General features: G+C 39.9%; 1 protein-coding gene across 1 annotated transcript in view; it reads right to left on the bottom strand.

The window, feature by feature from the left end:
- Positions 1 to 667: 667 nt before the first annotated feature.
- Positions 668 to 21,575, bottom strand: part of syt14a (synaptotagmin XIVa) — a 371,819-nt gene continuing 350,911 nt past the window's right edge. The window contains exons 7-8 of the mRNA XM_070889413.1: positions 9,467 to 9,656; positions 668 to 2,405 (exon numbers count right to left, since the gene is read on the bottom strand). Of these exons, the coding sequence (XP_070745514.1) occupies positions 2,092 to 2,405; positions 9,467 to 9,656 (504 nt within the window). The 3' untranslated portion in view covers positions 668 to 2,091. The remainder of the gene's footprint in view (positions 2,406 to 9,466; positions 9,657 to 21,575) is intronic.

The following is a 21,575-nucleotide window of genomic DNA, read 5'->3' as shown; positions in this document are numbered from 1 at the left end:
TGTGGTATCTTATAGATTACATTACTTCACCCATTCATACCCAGACAGGTTTAAATTGATTGGTCAACAGTCTGAAAGTGCCTGGATTTGCTTCCATTTAAAATGATCAAATTAAACAGTTAAATTATGTGTGTTTTTTTAATGCCTGATCTAAAAACGGAGAAGCTTATGCACTGTACTGATAATTAGTATCTAAGTATAAAACTATTAAAATATCCAGTAAGCCCATAATGCAAATGGTTTCTAACATGGTCTGACAATGTAATTTTGTGGTCATTCCTGGACTAGAAAGGACTAATACAAACCGAGCATAGTTTTTTCCCCAGATAATTTGCATGTACCTAGCAGCTACTTTCTCGTGTTGGTACCAATATAAATCAATAACTGGCTAGATACTTGAAAGAAGTTGCTGATTTACTATTTCTCTTTTTTTGGTGTAGTTTGCTAAAAAATCTTGTTTATTCGGATCTTAAGGCTGAAACAAGTAGTTGCTTTGTTGCTCCAGCCAATGTGCTTTAAAAGAACGGCTGTCGGATAGCAACTGCTTATCGTATCAAAGTATGAAATATTGAAGTCTGTTGCAATATGTGATAATTATATTGACCCTGTATAAAAAATCTGAGTCATATTTCAATGCAGCTTATTACAAGAAAAATTCAGCAGTGCTGAGTAAAACTGATATTATTTGATATTCCTATATTGTTTGAACACACCAGATCATTATTCTTATTTTTTTTAAATGGTTATCCCGTGACAATTTCTCTGAAAGAACTAAACTAAATCTGATTTTCCCCCTATCGTTATGTACATTGAAATATGTTGTTATGAATTTGCTTTGTGCTCATAGAATTAACAATGCTGGTGATGGGAAAATTAATTTCCTCCAATTACATTTTGTGGCAGTCCACACTACTTCTAGACCATGTACAGAATGGTGTGGGTGTAGGTCAGTACTACAGTAGACATTGTGGAAAAGCTGGCATTGGTAAGGACACATGTATCATAAAGGGGCTGTATATCATTTATACAGATGCACACTGTTTATACAACTGCTATACCTATCTGAGATACTGGAGAAATGAATACTAGTACCCACCCATCAGCAATGCACCATGTCCTGCTCTCAAATAGTTGTTCCCCTGCTTTGGTGACCATATATAATGCTGCTTTACAGCATCCATATACAGGAGTTAAGAGACTGATCAATACACCAGCCATAGGGCACAGCTAAGAGTAATTTTTCAACTTATAATCCCGTGAGTACTAAAGGCACCTTCACATACCATATAACTTAATTATTTTGGTGAGTGGTTATTTTTGCAATTTTTTTATTAATCAATAAAATGACAAAGAAATTTCTGTTCAGTATAATTAATAATTGTGGTCAGTTGGCTTCCGATACAGTGACCAATCAACAATATTATTGTGCTTGCTTTCTGTGGTACTAGAGTTTCCCGCTGTACTTTGAATGCAATTGCTTCCAATCACAAAGCTTGCGACAGGAAGTCAGAGAGCAACTCAACATCAAAAAACAGATTCCAGTGGTGGTGGTTGGACATACAAATGGTTAATAGCCGATACTTGAATATGTTTTTCATAATCACTAAAATATGATATGCTAATATTTCACTGTCATGACCTTTTAAAAGTAAAGTTACTAAATTTGTTCCTCACCAAAATAATTCATTATATGGTAGTTTCTTCTAATATGTAGCCTACATTTCAACTTCACAGAAACATCCTGTGTTGCAATATATGACCACTATTTTTCTGCATATCTTCAACTAATGACTTGAACACTAGAGACCATGTTGTTTGGGCTTTTCAAACAGTATAATTTTTCTCTAATTCTCTAAAATCTCTTGTGCCTCATCTTATATGTTGCATTGATAGTAAATGATACACATTATACAGGAAATTGTGTTCCCTCACATTTTCCTTAAAGTCATTTCTTTTCCAGCATTATCATGAACTGAGCCAATAATGAGGCAACTGTCGTGTTCTGCAACCGTTGGTTTGGTTAAGAAAGAGTCTGAAAGAAATTGTGTTGAACCCCTGAGCCAAAGCCCGCTGCAGTCCACCGCATATTCATTAGGATTCCAATAATGAATGCCACCGACAAACTTGCTGTCCCTTTGATTCCTTCATTTCAGTCCAATGGTTCAGCTCTTCCTCACCTGAGCTGTTGAGGCCTAGTGAAATCCAACCAATCATTTCCTTGCGTTTCATGCTCCGTTTGTTATACACAGACAGTATAAGTGTCACATCGGAAAGCTGAAACAGTGCTACCTGAAAAATGAACGTTTCTTTGTACACAGGATTTGGCTGGCCTCGACGGATGGACGTCTTACATTTGGACATCTCCTGACCCATGGAATTCAGCAATGTTAACTTGACATACGTGTCTGGAAAAGCAATTTGGTTTAACAAAGGCATCAGAAGGAAGAAAACACTTTTTTTATAATCACTATACTGCTACAATATTAAACACTTAGCAAGCTTCCACTAGCCACAACACTTGGTAAGCATACTAGTCAGTCTCCATACCGCAATATACAATACACAGAAGAAATGAAAAGGTATGCCTAAAAGATAGCAGAGGTGATGAAAATGAATCAGGAACAAGGGGCAACAGGGAGCACAAAGAATGCCATTAAAACAATTCGGCATGGGATGGATATTAAATATAGCAACGGCTGGAATAACAATCTCTCCATGGTTTTATTGGTTTTTGTTTAAATTCTGAACTGGCAGCAGTTATGAAGAAAGTAAATTTGTTGTTATGTGAAAATAACTGGTCCTGTTTGGGAAACACTATCAACTTGAATCTTGGTGAATCTGAATATAGAGCATAACCTTTTTCTTGCAACAATTTGTTTTCTTTTTCCCAATTTTGTACCGACCAAGGTGAAGGTTGACAGTGCTCAGAAATGTTACATTTTCCTCTTTGTCGACAGTTATATATCATCAGGCATTCACTGGTTATAGTATAGGCTTCATTCAGTACACAACTCTCCTATCCTGGCTCAACAATATATGTCAGCCCCAACTTCAGGAGAACACTGTGAAATTTTCATTTATGAAGGGCTTCCTGAGTGAGATTGCCAGCATTGTGCCAATTGCTGCTGAATTTCAGATAGTTTTCTGCTGTGGATTCATACTTGTGCTATGTTGAAATTGCCCAAGTTTGCTTCACGTAGAACCCTTAACAGCAATCAGTCTATACTGGTTTTAAAAACAAGTCCCAGAATTAAAAAGATGGTGTACTAACATAATACGTGCACCAGAACAAACTTTACTTTAAAGAGGAAGAAAATCTATTTTGTCTTTAATATTCCTTAAACAGAGAATTACATAGAAATTACGAAGAAGAAACACGTCATTCAGCCCAATCAGTCTCTGTTGGTGTGTATCCTCCAAATGAGCAGTAGTCCAAATCTCATGTGCCTGCTCTGTTCTTGTACCCCTTGAAATCCCTTCACAATCACCAACCTATTCTTAAATGTTAACTTTGTCACCCGTTACTTGCCTGAAAAATGGTCAACCAGCAGATGAAAATCTGATGGGCACCTTGGACAACCATTGGCATGCCTGATTCAATTTTCAGACAGGTCTTTAAATGGGAGCCCAGCACTCCCATCCAAAACAGGTGGGAGGCTGTTTAAATATGCAAACCAGGATCCAGCTATACCAAGCAATGAGCGGTTTAAACAATGGTCTTTAAAGGTCACTCAGGTTTTTAAAAAAATCTTTAAAAGATATTTGTTCAGCCAGTAGGAACGTTCCACTCACTGTCAGCTCATTTTTGCCCTCCCTCCAAGATCAGCTCCCCAAAACAAGCCTTATTTGCCAACTGCCTTAGTGGAGAAACTGGCTGATTTTCTGACGCCCAATACTGGTGAGCTGCAGTCACCAAACAGGCACTACACAGTAATATTCAAATAAAGCATGAACCCGAAAATGGTTTGGGCCTCTTGACTGTAGCCCTGAGTGGGTGCCATAGCTGCAATACTAACTTTGCGCCCATTTTGGCTTTAAGATAAAAATTTGCTCCCATAATAGTCTCTATTTCGATCACTAACTTTGGTAGTGCATTCCACAGCTTCACAACCCTCTGTGTAAAAAGTTTTCTCCTGCTCCCTATCTTTAATCTTTCATCGATGTACTTTCAATCAAAACCTCACAGTCACTTGAAACAGTTTGACTCTACCTTAACCCATCCCTTCACAATTTTAAATACCTCTTCATCTGTACTTTGTAGAAGATAGGTAATAACTGAACTAAATAATAAATATTACTATGACATATTTTATTTTATATTTACTGAAAGTCAGGAGCAATAATATCCATGGTAAAAGCAAAAATCTTTTTGTCTGCCTGATCTGGTGGAGTTCAGCTGTCTACTTGAGCTGGTTTTCAGAATGTGTGGAGCGGTAATTTGACAATGCCGCAGTTTAGGGGCAAACTGTCACTTACCCTACTTGGAGCTAGCTATCAAGAATGTGTTTTTCCTAACTTTATCTGCAATTTCCCACATTGAGACTAGACTTAATTATAAAATTATAAAAATAATAAAATTAGATTTGCTCTCTGTTAATTTTGGTGTTTTGCTGATACAATTGTGACTGTTAGGGGACAATTTTAACCTAACCTGGCTGTCAGGAAGTCAATGGAGAGTAATATTAGGTGGGGTGCACCCAATCTTGTGAGTTTCTCACCCACAAGTTAGGTTAAAATGACCCCTTTGGTCTCAAATTTCTGGATGACTAATTCATCCAGATTATCTGGTAATTTTGTTTAGAATTTCAGATTTTATATTTTGCAATATTATTAAAACTAAATTGTCAATCATGTCTACCATGTGTAATTCAAGGCATAAAATGCCAATAAATCAGATTGCATTAATTCTATGAAATCTTGATCAGAACACATGGCCTGTAATTTGCGGTCAGCGGCAAAGCAAAGGCGCTTGCCACTTACCTCAAAGAAAGCTGCCCACAGAGATCTTGCGACCTCTGTGGCGAAAACTTGAGGTTCTTGAATGTGCAATTGATTGCAGTGCTCTGTAATGGGAATTCCCAATGAAGAGCTGCAGTGACATCAACAAGCTGTATAAGCAGCCAATCACATTAAAGAATTTTCTCAGACTGGAAACCAGGAAATGAAAAGCAGCTTTTATCCAGACTTTAAAAAAATGTCACAGAGAGTGAAATAAAGATTGGGACTTTCACAAGAGGATAAGGTAGAAGCTGAAATATCATGAACAACCTTTTAAAAAATCGTTTTAAGTTTAAAAATTTTTTTTTATCACAATGGAGATAAATATTTGACACTCCACAAATATAATAAAAAGCTTTTCAGGGCCAGAGCAGTTGTTTAGCAGTCAATATGCTGGTAAAACCCCAGTCATGCCTATTCCAACAAGGTTTAACATTTAATAGGGTATATATCAATGATATTAGCAAAGAAAAGCTCAGGTTTTCATCAGTTCCACTGATTACTGGCTATGCGGGGGGGGGGAGGGGGGGCAGGGGGAGAGGGGGTCCACAGCGCAGCTTGTGTTGGAGCAGTGAATGACTGACCGAAACATCATGATTTCTGCGCTTAAATGTGTGTGCGCTAAATCCTGAAGTTGCGATTAGTTTCAGAGGGGTAATGACGGTGAACACTGACTGCTAAATCTGGGCCAATATTTAAGTGCAAGGTCTGGATCCAAGTATGAGATATTTCCAGCTCTGACTCTTCAAAATATTAAATAGGGTCAAACAACTGTCAAATTTCACCGACAGAGAGCAGTACCTTTTAGAAATTGTGTTAAATATATATACAATTGTATTAAATATTTTCTGTTTTGCTTTTGCAACTGTTAAATAGTTAAATAAACGATTCATTCACAAATGATTAGGTAATCAAAGGTGTGTCAATTATCTTTATCTGAGTTTTATAAAAATTCTGATCAAAGCATTATATTTTTTGGGCAAAACAGATATATATTTATCAGGGTTCAAGCAGCCCCTTTATTTTTAATTTAAAAAACACTACGCTTCCAGTGTCCTGATTCTATATACAGTAGTGAATCATAAAACTGTATATCTAGTCTGAATGACCTTCTCCACATCTTTTTCCATAAGGAGAGATGGTTAGTTCCAGCAGTATAATTTATCCTGATCACAGAAAATAATATTAGTTAAAAGTCTCTTTTAGTAAGCCAGTGCGAATGGTGGACAGCTTCACTGCTGGCAAGTTTCTTTCACATGAAGGAGACAAGAGCCACTAATAGCGATCCTGTACTGGAACTCACCTCGGATTATATAAACCTGCCCACCTATCAAGTGTTTTAGACAACAGAACAGTCCATCTGACAACAGGGGGTGGAAAGCAGTAAAAGAAATAATGGCCAGATGTCAATAGTTGGGTGAGAAAGGGTCATAGGTCAAAAGTTAAAACGAGGAACACTGTTTACTGCAGTGGTAAAAGTACAAGAGCTTAACAGTTCAGTAACAAGAAAGGATTCAATAGAGAGGGTTATTAGAATCCTGATGTAATGACACAATTTCTCATTATCATTTCACAAAAGTACACACTTGCAATTTTTTTAGAAATATAATTACTTTGCTATCTATTACTATCCCTTCCCTGTTCATAAACAAGAAAGTCACAGGCCCCTGTTTCCCTTATACTGCATAGTGACATCACATTGCCCACTTTATTGATCATTATGTCAAAATCTGGAACTGATTTTCTTTGTAATAAAGTCAAGTTTGTGATTTGTCAAGATAGCAAACGAAAACAGAATCTTATCTGTGAGCATGTAGGATGGGCCTTCAAATGTCACTTGAAGTAGGTTAACAAGTCCTTTTGAGATATATATATTTTCAGAATGAGCTTCTTGTCAAGTGCAGTTTGTTTCTACACACAGTAATAATGCAACAATTACAAACTTTAATGATACAAGCAATGGGAAAATAATGTTAACTTTGAACTTTTTACCTCTGGCCATATAGGATAACATGTTAGAGAGTTACACAACCAATCTAGCAAAACAGGTTGCAAAAAAAAGGTTACTTCAGGTACATGAATTAAAAAAACTGACGCAGGAAAAAAATTATAATGATCAAAATCAACAGCCAAATATTCAAATATAGACAAATGTGGTTGTAATTTAGTAAGAAAATTGTTGCACTTTCACTGCTTTTAACATGATGATTATATCTATATAATAAAATACTAAAAAAAAGGTCCTCTACAGTCTAATGCACACAATATTAACTTTATTAACTTCCTGTGCCAGTATAACATGCAAAAGGCAAACATTTTCAAAACTTTTGCCAATTTACTAAAGTTCTATTTTCTGAAATTTGCCAGCAAATAGCTATCTTCAGAATTATTGCAGAAAAATCGAATTATATGCAAAAAAAATGTAAACCATTTTTCAGAAAGAGCCAAAGTCAGTAAAAAGACAATGGGATTCAATAATATAGCTCAAATGCCATGCCACCGACAATGGCACTGCTCAGGCACTCAAAGCACATTATGTGGTCAATGCTTAATTTAAATGGAACTTGGGTGGCTTAATGATCCTAGCAATAAATTTGTGAACAGGCTCCTAGCCCTTATTGTGTTACAATTACATTGCGTCATGCTGAGTACCTCCGGCGCATTGTAGGCCCAGGACTCTGTCCCCGATTTTCCAAGGACGGGGCAGCTATGTACTTCATTGCTCTGGGCATCTGCCATCTTATTGGCTCCAATATGTTTTACCAGAGCAAATACTAAGTTCCATAAAGTCTTGTTAAAATAATTGTGTGAATAAATAAGGCAGCATCAGTAAGTTTCACCATGGCTAAATCCATAGTTTTGGGGTTAATACAAAGTATTTGCACACTTTTTAAAAAATGTATTCGGAATTGTGTGAAGTTATTGAACAATAAATAGGTGATTATGTTTGGAAGTTTCTATTAAAGTTTATAATGTATTTTACAGTTTGCTAGAAATTGCTGTCGATACTTTTTTGATTAGATATGTTTAGAAGTTTTTTTTTTAATGAAGGATTGTGAAGGATATTGAGGACCCAAAAATGTTTGTAAGCTGGCCCTAAAAAAACTACTGCTTGAGGGCTTATGCAATTAATTAATATTGTGCAAGCCTAGTTTAGTTTTAGTCATTCTGCAACAGAAAGGTTTGTGACTTGAAAGAAAAATATTGACTTAATGTGTACAGAACCTTAATTGATATTTTTCCAGATTTGTTTCATAACTTGGTCCAGGAAAGTGCTCAAACTACACAAGTTTTAGCAAAATATTTTTTCCAGTGGGCAATTGTGCTGACTAGAGAAAGGTATATAACATTAATCTGTAAAGTGATGGGAGTATGCAATGGAAGAAAGTACTTAAAAGAGGCCCCTTTTCTGTTGTTTTTGAAGTGTAATTGGGGCCATAAATTAAATTTTCCTCATGTTTGTCTTTCATTTTTGTTCCTTTTATTTGCTCATAAAGTTGCTATTTTTAATGCAAGTGTAACTACAGATAATGACACGAGATTGAATAAAGACTACTATGTCGGGCTGACATATAAGGCTAGAAATTACTGTTGGCAATAACAGTGAATGAACACTTAATGCATTCGTATGCCATTCCCCTGTCCACTATTTAAATGGAGCTATCACCCATTTAAAATAAATAGCACCAGTAGTGAGTTCTAGCCTGTAAAGAAGATATTACATAGATTTGAATATTAATATTAGCTTTTTTTTGTTTGGCATCAGTCTAGACTGTAAACTTGAGTCCTAGAAGTGAAAGAGGACAGTTTTAAACCAAGACAATTGATGCGGCCACTCTGTACCAGGCATTTATAGCAATCAAATATAATTCACCAAGACGTTTGAAGTTTATTTTTGTCCTTTTTATAGATCTGACTACTGAGAAGTAGAAAATTCAAACAACTACTCATTAGTTAGAATTTAGTACATATTATACTGTAATATGAAACTTTCAATAAATGATGAAGTGGTTACTCTCTTTTACTACATGACTGTGTGCAGGATCTGACACTCGTAAAATCTGGAAGTAATAACAATTTAACACATGTAATAAAAAGCAACATACAGAGTCAGGAGGAGAATGCTGACTATTATTTCATCAATGTAGAGACCCAAATAGCTTTTAAGCACCAATGGCAGAGTCTTCCCACTGAAATAAGAGTTGGGACTTTACTCCTGACCATGTGTTATTCCATATATATTGCTTACTAAATAGGCATTGCTGATGATGAAAAAGTCAGGATTTCTCCAGAGCTGCACGCAATTTCCAAATAACATTACCTTACATGGTTTTTCTAATTAACAGAGAAGAAATATCTTCATTTGGTGACCAACTGAGTTTAAAAAAAAAATTAAATGTTACTTATATTTTCAGTCTACACAAGAGTCATTCATCATTGTTGGATTCTAGACAAGCCTTGTACTCACTAGGTGGTCTGTTCACTGCCAAGTTTTTGAAGTGGCTTCCTTTTATGACTTCGACTGACAGTCTGCCAGTGGTGGCATTATACAGCAGACCAACCAGGATTTCTGGTGTTGAGCCATGTGCCAGAGACTGGCAGGAAGAAGTGCTTTCACTGCAGGACATCTCAGACATGCTCATCTGGGAGTCACAGCCCTAGGAGCATAATATGAAAATATTACTATTTAAGATATATGCACCAAACAAATGCACTGGAACTTTTATGTCTTCACATTACTAACTAACTAACCAGAATTCCACTTTCCAAAGATGTTTTTTAATATGTTTTTACAAGTCATCAACCTATCTTTCTCATTGGATGTTGACTGAAATGAGTGCATTTACACCGTTCTCTGTTTTTCTTTTATATTTCTAGTAATTACATGCTGTTATATCTCTATCATTTATCCTCAATTCATATAAACAACAACAACTTGTATTTATATAGTACCTTTAACATAGTAAAACAACCCAAGGCGCGTCACAGGAGCATTAATAAACAAATTTTGGTATTGAGCCACATAAGGAGATATTTGGGCAGATGAAATCGGTAGGTTTTAAGAAGCATCTTAAAGGGGGAAAGAGAGGTAGAGAGGAGGGGAGGTTTAGGGAGGAAATTCCAGAGCTTAGGGTCTTGGCAGCTGAAGGCCAAAATTAGAGGAATGCAGATATCTTGAAGGGTTGTGCAGCTGGAGGAGATTACAGAGATAAGAATCGGCGTGGCCATGGAGAGATTTGAAAATGAGGATGAAAATTTTAAAATCGAGGCGTTGCTTAACTGGGAGCCAATATTTGTCAGCGAGCACAGGAGTGATGAGTGAATGGGACTTGGCGCGAGTTAGGACATGGGCAGCAAAGTTTAAGATGACCTCAAGTTTACAGAGGGTAGAATGTGTGAGCCCAGCCAGGGGTGCATTGTAATAGTCAAGTCTAGAGGTAACAAGGGCATGGATGATGGTTTCAGCAACAGATGAGCTGAGGCATGGGTGGACTTGAGTGATGTTCCAAAAATGGAAACAGGCAGTCTTAGTGATGGCGTGGATAAACTGATGTAAGTTGAATTTTGGCAAAAAGGCTTTTGATCATCTTTGATTATCTTTAATTATTACTTTCCTTCAAAATAGTGCTGTAGTCAGATGTAAAGTGCAATTTTATGTTTGTATAAGAAAGTACAAGGAACAGGTTTTATCAATGCAATGAAACTGGCATTAAGGAGCAAGCACATAACATTTATATTTTTTAGGACATTTTGTACAGATGCACTGTAATTCTGTTACCTGGTTCAGGAAACATGCTGCAGTTATTAAAGGCAAGGAGAACTCTTCTTTTTGGTGTTAAGATGGACGTAATAGCAATACGTCAACTACACTGATGGGATTTTGATTGTTTGTCCCCAGCTATAAATACGAGATCTTGTACTGTAACAAAACCTCTGACTTGTCATTGTATATTTCTATTACCCAATATTGGTGCTAAAAACAATGGCAGCCAGTCTATTATATCCCTTTTTTAAATTCATAGCAAGGTGAATGTAGCACAAGAGTACAAGTAAACAGGTAGCTTTATAGTTATTAATAGGCATGAGCTGAGTATATATCATTTGTATTTCAGTAACGAGAGGTGCCTTGCCTAATGACTTCTCCTGACACTGTGGCCACGAAAATACACTCAGACATTCCTGGAGCCTTGGGAATAATAATCTTGCAGTGCTGCAATAAATAGTGCTCGCTGGTAAAGTAACTCAAATCAAACTTAAAAATGATCTGTATCTCAACAGATTCTGCAGATTAGAAGCATCTTAGTTACAATATAATTTAAAACATAACAGGGAAAAAAGTACAGCTTTTTTTAATACTACAGTACTTTAAATATATTTATTTATATATATATATATATATATATATATATAGATTATATATATCTATTTAGTTAAATAGTTGGGAATCTTTCAGGTTGACGCAGAGAAAAACAAGGTAACTCTCCAGTAGGAGGCAATTAGCAGCTAGTTAAAACCAGTTCTGTAAACAACTGACCAGTAGTGAGTCATCTGACCTAGATACAGTTTAAAAAGAGGCAGCTTGTGCAGAACACGGAGTGCAGCTGCATAGAGTGGCATTCGTGAGTTTGGTAAGTGGGTGAGTTCGGGCAAGTGGGGGTGGCAGGTGCTGTTTTGTCTTGTTTTTCCCACCAGTGCTGACACTAGAGCAGCTGATAAGAAGTGCGAGAGTAGGAGACGGAGGCCCAGAGACCAGCCCAACCAGCTGCAGACAAAGATAGAGGGTGCAAAATCGAGAGGTGACATCACAGCCAAGCTGGTAAGTAGTTGGCTGTTCGACTGGTAAGTATAACTTTTTTTTAGACTGACTTTTAGATTGGTTTAATTGGCAGCGAACTACTAAGAAGCTGTTTGGTGTTTAAGTAAATTTTAGTAAGTAAATTAATTTAAGGGTTACGTCATGGCAGGAGAGCTCGGACCCATGTCATGCTCCTCCTGTGCTATGTGGGAAGTGTGTCCAGCTGCAGCTCCTGACAGACCGCATGACGGCACTGGAGCTGCGGATGGACTCACTCTGGAGCATGCGCGATGCTGAGAATGTTGTGGATAGCACATTTAGTGAGTTGGTCACACTGCAGGTAAGGGTTAGGACAGATAGTGAATGGGTGACCAAGAGACAAGGCAAGAGCAGGAAGGTAGTGCAGGAGTCCTCTGCGGTCATCTCCCTCCAAAACAGATATACCGTTTTGGATACTGTTGGGGGAGATGACTTACCGGGGAAGGCACCAGCAGCCAGGTTCATGGCACCATGGGTGGCTCTGCTGCACAGAAGGGCAGGAAAAAGAGTAGGTGAGCTATAGTGATAGGGGACTCTATTGTAAGGGGAATAGATAGGAGTTTCTGCAGCCGCAACCGAGACTCCAGGATGGTATGTTGCCTCCCTGGTGCAAGGGTCAAGGATGTCTCGGAGCAGCTGCAGAGCTTTCTAGAGAGGGAGGGTGAACAGCCAGTTGTCGTGGTACATGTAGGTACCAACAATATAAGTAAGAAGCGGGAAGAGGTCCTACAAGCTGAATTTAGGGAGCTAGGAGTTAAATTTTAAAAGTAGGACCTCAAAGATAGTAATCTCTGGATTGCTACCAGTGCCACGTGCTAATCAGAGTAGAGGGAGCAGGATAGTTAGAATAAATACGTGGTTTGAGCAGTGGTGCAAGAGGGAGGGATTCAAATTCCTGGGACATTGGAACCAGTTCTGGGGTAAGTGGGACCTGTACAAAAGGGACGGTCTGCACTTGGGCAGGACTGGAACTGATGTCCTGGGGGTAACATTTGCTAATGCAGTTCGGGAGTGTTTAAACTAATATGGCAGGGGGATGGGAACCTATGTAGTGAGACAGGGTGAAGTAATATGGAGTCAGAAACAGATGGTAGAAAGGTAAAAAGCAATAGTGGAAGGCCGAGTAAACAAAGGCAAGAAACAAAAAGGGCCACACTTCATCATAATTCTAAAAGGACAAAGAGTGTTAAAAAAACAAGCCTGAAGGCGTTGTGTCTTAATGCAAGGAGTATCCGTAATAAGGTGGATGAATTAACTGTGCAAATAGATGTTAACAGATATGATGTGATTGGGATTATAGAGACATGGTTCCAGGGTGACCAAGGCTGGGAACTCAACATCCAAGGGTACTCAACATTTAGGAAGGATAGACAGAAAGGAAAAGGAGGCGGGGTGGCATTGCTGGTTAAAGAGGAAATTAAGGCAATTGTAAGGAAAGACATTAGCTTGGATGATGTGGAATCGGTATGGGTGGAGCTACGGAATACCAAGGGGCAGAAAACGCTAGTGGGAGTTGTGTACAGACCTCCAAACAGTAGTAGTGATGTTGGGGAGGGCATCAAACAGGAAATTAGAGGTGCATGCAATAAAGGTGCAGCAGTTATCATGGGTGACTTTAATATGCATATAGATTGGGCTAACCAAGCTAGAAACAATACGGTGGAGGAGGATTTCCTGGAGTGCATAAGGGATGGTTTTCTACACCAATATGTTGAGGAACCAACTAGGGGGGAGGCCATCTTAGACTGGGTGTTGTGTAATGAGAGAGGATTAATTAGCAATCTCGTTGTGCGAGGCCCCTTGGGGAAGAGTGACCATAATATGATGGAATTCTACATTAGGATGGAGAATGAAACAGTTAATTCAGAGACCATGGTCCAGAACTTAAAGAAGGGTAACTTTGAAGGGATGAGGCATGAATTGGCTAGGATAGATTGGCGAATGATCCTTAAGGGATTGACAGTGGATGGGCAATGGCAGACATTTAGAGACCACATGGATGAACTACAACAATTGTACATGCCTGTCTGGCGTAAAAATAAAAAAGGGAAGGTGGCTCAACCGTGGCTATCAAGGGAAATCAGGGATAGTATTAAAGCCAAGGAAGTGGCATACAAATTGGCCAGAAATAGCAGCGAACCCGGGGACTGGGAGAAATTTAGAACTCAGCAGAGGAGGACAAAGGGTTTGATTAGGGCAGGGAAAATAGAGTACGAGAGGAAGCTTGCAGGGAACATTAAGACGGACTGCAAAAGCTTCTATAGATATGTAAAGAGAAAAAGGTTAGTAAAGACAAACGTAGGTCTCCTGCTGTCAGAATCAAGGGAAGTCATAATGGGGAACAAAGAAATGGCAGACCAATTGAACAAGTACTTTGGTTCGGTATTCACTAAGGAGGACACAAACAACCTTGCGGATATAAAAGGGGTCAGAGGGTCTAGTAAGAAGGAGGAACTGAGAGAAATCCTTATTAGTCAGGAAATTGTGTTGGGGAAATTGATGGGATTGAAGGCCGATAAATCCCCAGGGCCTGATGGTCTGCATCCCAGAGTACTTAAGGAGGTGGCCTTGGAAATAGCAGATGCATTGACAGTCATTTTCCAACGTTCCATAGACTCTGGATCAGTTCCTATGGAGTGGAGGGTAGCCAATGTAACCCCACTTTTTAAAAAAGGAGGGAGAGAGATAACAGGGAATTATCGACCAGTCAGCCTGACATCGGTAGTGGGTAAAATGATGGGATCAATTACTAAGGATGTCATAGCAGCGCATTTGGAAAGAGGTGACATGATAGGTCCAAGTCAGCATGGATTTGTGAAAGGGAAATCATGCTTGACAAATCTTCTGGAATTTTTTGAGGATGCTTCCAGTAGAGTGGACAAGGGAGAACCAGTTGATGTGGTATATTTGGACTTTCAGAAGGCTTTCGACAAGGTCCCACACAAGAGATTAATATGCAAAGTTAAAGCACATGGGATTGGGGGTAGTGTGCTGATGTGGATTGAGATCTGGTTGGCAGACAGGAAGCAAAGAGTAGGAGTAAATGGGTACTTTTCAGAATGGCAGGCAGTGACTAGTGGGGTACCGCAAGGTTCTGTGCTGGGGTCCCAGCTGTTTACATTGTACATTAATGATTTAGATGAGGGGATTAAATGTAGTATCTCCAATTTGCAGATGACACGAAGTTGGGTGGCAGTGTGAGCTGCGAGGAGGATGCTATGAGGCTGCAGAGTGACTTGGATAGGTTAGGTGAGTGGGCAAATGCATGGCAGATGAAGTATAATGTGGATAAATGTGAGGTTATCCACTTTGGTGGTAAAAACAGAGAGACAGACTATTATCTGAATGGTGACAGATTAGGAAAAGGGGAGGTGCAACGAGACCTGGGTGTTATGGTACATCAGTCAATGAAGGTTGGCATGCAGGTACAGCAGGTGGTTAAGAAAGCAAATGGCATGTTGGCCTTCATAGCGAGGGGATTTGGGTACAGGGGCAGGGAGGTGTTACTACAGTTGTACAGGGCCTTGCTGAGGCCACACCTGGAGTACTGTGTACAGTTTTGGTCTCCTAACTTGAGGAAGGACATTCTTGCTATTGAGGGAGTGCAGCGAAGGTTCACCAGACTGATTCCCGGGATGGTGAGACTGACATATCAAGAAAGACTGGATCAACTGGGCCTGTATTCACTGGAGTTCAGAAGAATGAGAGGGGATCTCATAGAAACATTTAAAATTCTGACGGGTTTAGACAGGTTAGATGCAGGAAGAATGTTCCCAATGTTGGGGAAGTCCAGAACCAGGGGTCACAGTCTAAGGATAAGGGGTAAGCCATTTAGGACCGAGATGAGGAAAAACTTCTTCACCCAGAGAGTGGTGAACCTGTGGAATTCTCTACCACAGAAAATTGTTGAGGCCAATTCACTAAATATATTCAAAAAGGAGTTAGATGTAGTCCTTACTACTAGGGGGATCAAGGGGTAGAGCGAGAAAGCAGGAATGAAGTTGCAAAGTTCAGCCATGAACTCATTGAATGGCGGTGCAGGCTCGAAGGGCCGAACGGCCTACTCCTGCACTTATTTTCTATGTTTCTATGTTTTCTATGTTTCTGTTGTGTTTGTTTTTCTCCTTTACTTTAGGCCTTCCCATAGTTTGAAACTAAATGGGAGAAGTCTGAAGATAGCCTTTCAATTGTACTATTGAGATGATTGTTATGATGTCCACAAGAGTGGCCCGGGGTGTATTCAGCACATACTGGGGTCATTTTGACTTTACGTGATAGTGTAAAATGGGTGATTGAGCCGCTCGGTTTTTGGGAAAGTTGTGTAACTGGCAGTTGAATCGATATCACCTCCACCATTCTTTTCACAAAAAATGTTTTGAGTGAATGAGAGATGACCATTGCAAAATTTATGCTGCTGCTTTTATTCCATTTATACCAGTGACATTAGCAAAACCATGAAGCATTTCAAGTTATTTCCCATTCACATCAACACGTTAACCTTACAGAGAACTCATCAGACCATTAGTAGGTAGCAGGCGAGGCTAGGCTAGACATTTGGCAAACCGATAGGCCAGCAGTCTACTCATTGCATCTAGATAAAAATGAAAGTTTATTAGCATATTTTTCAAACCTTAGATAAGTTATTCAAGCACAAAGCCACTGTGTGCTGTGCAGTCTGCTTTTATAAATGTTATTGTATGGCTTTTGCGTAGTGCTGAAGGTGAAATTCAGCAGGGGAGCAAATCAGACGATAACGGATCAGCTGCCTGTTATACACCCCGTCCCATTTTCCTTTCCATTGAAGTCAACGGGAATGAAAATCAGGTGGAATGTATGTTCCCCCGCCGAAGTTGACTTTCACCCCTCCTGAGTTCAAATTTCATATAAACATTCCTTGAGGGAAAAAGTTCTTGTTCACTCATAGAATCATAGAAACTTACAGCACAGAAGGAGGCTGTTCAGCCCGTCGTGCCTGTGCTGGCTCTTTGAAAGAGCAGTTACGCTTAGTCCTACATTCCCGCTTTTAGTCCGTAACACTAAGTTCCTCATCCTCAAGTACCTGTCCAACTCTCTTTTTAAATTATTTATGGAATCAGCTTCTTCAGGTAGAGCTTTCCAGAACCCGACAACATTCGTGGAGTGATTTCTCTCATCTCCACTCTAGATCTTTTTCCGATGATTTGGAATCTATGACCTCTACTTATTGACCTACTCGACAGAGAGAATATTCATAGAATCATAGAATGGTTACAGCACAGAAGGAAGCCATTCAGCCTGTCGAGCCTGTGCCAGCTCTTTGCAAGAGCACTCCAGCTAGTCCCACTTCTCCGCCCTTTCCCCATAGTCCTGCAACTTTTTTTCTTTCAGGTATTTATCCAATTCCCTTTGGAAAGCCATGATTGAGTCTGCCTCCACCACCCTTTCAGGCAGTGCATTCTAGATCATAACCACCTGATGCATAAAAAAGTTTTCCCTCATGTCGCCTTAGGTTCGTCTGGCAATCACCTTAAATCTGTTTCCTCTGGTTCTCGACCCTGCTGCCAATGGTAACAGTTTCTCTCTATTTACTCTGTCTAGACCCTTCGTGATTTTGAACACCTCTATCAAATTTCCTCTGCTCTAAGGAGAACAACCGCAGCTTCTCCAGTCTACCCATGTAACTGAAGTCCCTCATCCCTGGAACCATTCTTGTAAATCTTTCCTGCACCCTCTCTGAGGCCTTCACATCCTTCCTAAAGTGTGGTGCCCAGAATTGGGCACAATACTCCAGCTGAGGCCAAACCAGTGTTTTATAAAGGCTCATCATAACTTCATTGCTTTTGTACTCTATACCTCTATGTATAAAGCCTACGATCCTGTATGTTTTTTTAACCACTTTCTCAACCTGCCCTGCCACCTTCAACGATTTGTGCACATATACCCCCAGGTCTCCAAACCCCTTTAGAATTGTATCCTTTAGTTTATATTTCCTCTCCTCATTCCTCCGACCAAAATGTATCACTTCACACTTTTCTGCATTAAATTTCATCTGCCACGTGTCCACCTATTAAACCCGCCTGATTATTGTCTTCTTGAAGTCTATCACGATCCTCCTCATTGTTCACTATACTTCCAAGTTTTGTGTCATTTTCAAATTTTGAAATTGTGCCCTGTACACCCAAGTCCAAGTCGGTAAGATATATCAAGCAAAGCAGTGGTCCTAGTATCGACCCCCGGGGAACACCTTCCTCCAGTTCAAAAAACAACCTTTCACCACTTCTCTCTGTTTTCTATCACTTAGTCAATTTCCTATCCATGCTGCCACTGTCCCTTTTATTCCATGGGCTTCAACTTTGCTGGCAAGCCTATTGGGCCCAAGTTTGCACCCACCTCCCCATCCCCCCGCCGGTTTTCTACACTAAAAATGGCGCCGAAAACTTACCTAGGAATTCCCCTTGCTCCTTGGAATGTTACAGGCCTTGGCGTGGTGCAGCACAAGCAGTGGGAGCGGAGCCAGGTCCCGGCGCTGAAAACAGTGCCGGGACCTCTGCACATGCACGCTAGAGTGCGCATGCATGTGCTGTAGCTCCTCGCCCCACAATCTCTGCGTATGCTCTGCAAGCTGTGTGGGAGGGGCCCAAAGCACACCGCACCTAGCCCTGGCCAAATGGGTTCCCTCATTGGCGGCCAGATTAGCTACCAGAATATCTGTATTTGTAAGTAAAATTGAAATTATGTTGACATATTGCAAAGTACTTGAGGGTTGGCCATTAAGGTGTTTTATCAGAATGCTGGCAGAAATCCTCTGGCACAGTTGCTAGAGTACGTAGTTCTTGAATGTGCATAATTTTGGCTAACATAAATGCTCAGTCCAAAATAAAAACCCAAAATCAAGCAAGTCATAATGTTGGGTTATAATATTTTCAGATAATTGATGAGAGTTAAAAATGGAATTGGAATAAAACTAATCTGGATCATAAATATGTAACTCTATCTTTTTAAGAAAGGAAGGAGAGAGAAAACGGGGAATTATAGATCGGTCAGCCTGACATCAGTAGTGGGGAATATGTTGGAATAAGAACATAAGAATTAGGAACAGGATTAGGCCATCTAGCCCCTCGAGCCTGCTCCGCCATTCAACAAGATCATGGCTGATCTGGCCGTGGACTCAGCTCCACTTACCTGCCCTCTCCCCGTAACCCTTAATTCCCTTATTGGTTAAAAATTTATCTATCTGTGATTTGAATACATTCAATGAGCTAGCCTCAACTGCTTCCTTGGGCAGAGAATTGCACAGATTCACAACCCTCTGGGAGAAGAAATTCCTTCTCAACTCGGTTTTAAATTGGCTCCCCCGTATTTTGAGGCTGTGCCCCCTAGTTCTAGTCTCCCCGACCAGTGGAAACAACCTCTCTGCCTCTATCTTGTCTATCCCTTTCATTATTTTAAATGTTTCTATAAGATCACCCCTCATCCTTCTGAACTCCAACGAGTAAAGACCCAGTCTACTCAATCTATCATCATAAGGTAACCCCCTCATCTCCGGGATCGGCCTAGTGAATCGTCTCTGTACCCCTTCCAAAGCTAGTATATCCTTCCTTTAGTAAGGTGACCAAATCTGCAAACAGTACTCCAGGTGCGGCCTCACCAAAACCCTGTACAGGTCGTATTCTTGCCCCCAAAGTGGATAACCTCACATTTATCCACATTATACTGCATCTGCCATGCATTTGCCCACTCGCCTAACCTGTCCAAGTCACCCTGCAGCCTCTTAGTGTCCTCTTCACAGCTCACACCGCCAACCAGTTTAGTGTCATCTGCAAACGTGGAGATATTACACTCAATTCCTTCATCTAAATCGTTAATGTATATTGTAAAGAGCTGGGGTATTGTAAAGAACTGAGCCCTACGGCACTCCACTAATCACTGATTGCCTTTCTGAAAAGGACCCATTTATCCCAACTCCCTGTTTTCTGTCTGCCAATCAGTTCTCTATCCACGTCAGTACATTACCCCCAATACCATGTGCTTTGATTTTGCACATCAATCTCTTGTGCGGTACCTTGTCAAAAGCCTTTTGAAAGTCCAAATACACCACGTCCACTGATTCTCCCTTGTCCACTCTGCTAGTTACATCTTCAAAAAATTCCAGAAGATTCGTCAAGCATGATTTCCCTTTCATAGATCCATGCTGACTTGTACCGATCCTGTCACTGCTTTCCAAATGCGCTGCTATTTCATCCTTAATGATTGATTCCAACATTTTCCCCACTACTGATGGCAGGCTAACCGGTCTATAATTACCCGTTTTCTCTCTCCCTCCTTTTTTAAAAAGTGGTGTTACATTAGCTACCCTCCAGTCCATAGGAACTGATCCAGAGTCGATAAGAGTGTTGGAAAATGATCACCAATGCTTCCACTATTTCTAGGGCCACTTCCTTAAGTACTCTGGGATGCAGACTATCAGGCCCCGGAGATTTATTGGCTTTCAATCCCATCAATTTCCCTCACACAATTTCCCGCCTAATAAGGATATCCTTCAGTTCCTTGTTCTCACTACACCCACTGTCCCCTAGTACATCCGGAAGATTATTTGTGTCTTCCTTCGTGAAGACAGAACCGAAGTATTTGTTCAATTGATTGTTCCCCATTATAAATTCACCTGAATCCGACTGCAAGGGACCTACGTTTGTCTTCACTAATCTTTTTCTCTTCACTGCGGTAGTGGATAACCTCACATATTTATAGAAGCTTTTGCAGTCAGTTTTTATGTTCCCTGCAAGCTTCCTCTCGTACTCTATTTTTCCCCTCTTAATTAAACTCTTAGTCCTCCTCTGTTGAATTCTAAATTTCTCCCAGTCCTCAGGTTTGTTGCTTTTTCTAGCCAGTTTATATGCCTCTTCCTTGGTTTTAACATTATCCTTAATTTCCCTTGTTAGCCATGGTTGAGCCACCTTCCCCGTTTTATTTTTACTCCAGACAGGGATGTATAATTGCTGAAGTTCATCCAAGTGATCTTTAAATGTTTGCCATTGCTTATCCACCGTCAACCCTTTAAGTATCCTTTGCCAGTCTATTCTAGCCAATTCACACCTCATACCGTCAAAGTTGGCTTTCCTTAAGTTCAGGACCCTAGTTTCCGAATTAACTGTGTCACTCTCCATCTTAGTAAAGAATTCTACCATATTATGGTCACTCTTCCCCAAGGGGCCTCACACAACAAGATTGCTAATTAGTCCCTTCTCATTACACATCACCCACTCTAACTTTTCTCAACCAGTTACTCCAGTGATAAGCATTCATTGTTCCACCATAAAATATTTATTTTTAAAAGTTAGTAGCTCTTCTGATGTCAAATGTGATGTGGCGCAGTGCTCAGCTATACAGCCCAGAAGATTCCAGTGTAATCCCTGGTCAAGATACCTACCAATCATCTCAAAAGAACAGAAAAAGTAGAAAGAGCCAGAGCGCGAGAAGCAGAAGACTAGAGAAAGTGAGAGAATCCCAAGACAGAGAGAAGTAAAAGTGGTAAGAAGGAGAACAAAACAGAGATCATGACAGAAGCAAATGAGAAGTGAGAGACAAAAACATTAGGGGACATAAACAAGGAAAGCAGAACAGCACAGAGACAACAAACAAAGACAGGGAGAGAAATACAAGTCAAAGATATATAAGGAAAGGAGCTCAGATGGATGCACCCTCATCCCCATAGCATGAAGACGCTAGAAACAGGTAAAGAAAAGAGAGCATATCCTTCAATTCA

Source organism: Pristiophorus japonicus, chromosome 9 (assembly GCF_044704955.1).
Source record: "Pristiophorus japonicus isolate sPriJap1 chromosome 9, sPriJap1.hap1, whole genome shotgun sequence".
In the NCBI taxonomy this organism is placed as follows: domain Eukaryota; kingdom Metazoa; phylum Chordata; class Chondrichthyes; family Pristiophoridae; genus Pristiophorus; species Pristiophorus japonicus.
This window is presented reverse-complemented; position numbering and strand designations above follow the sequence as displayed.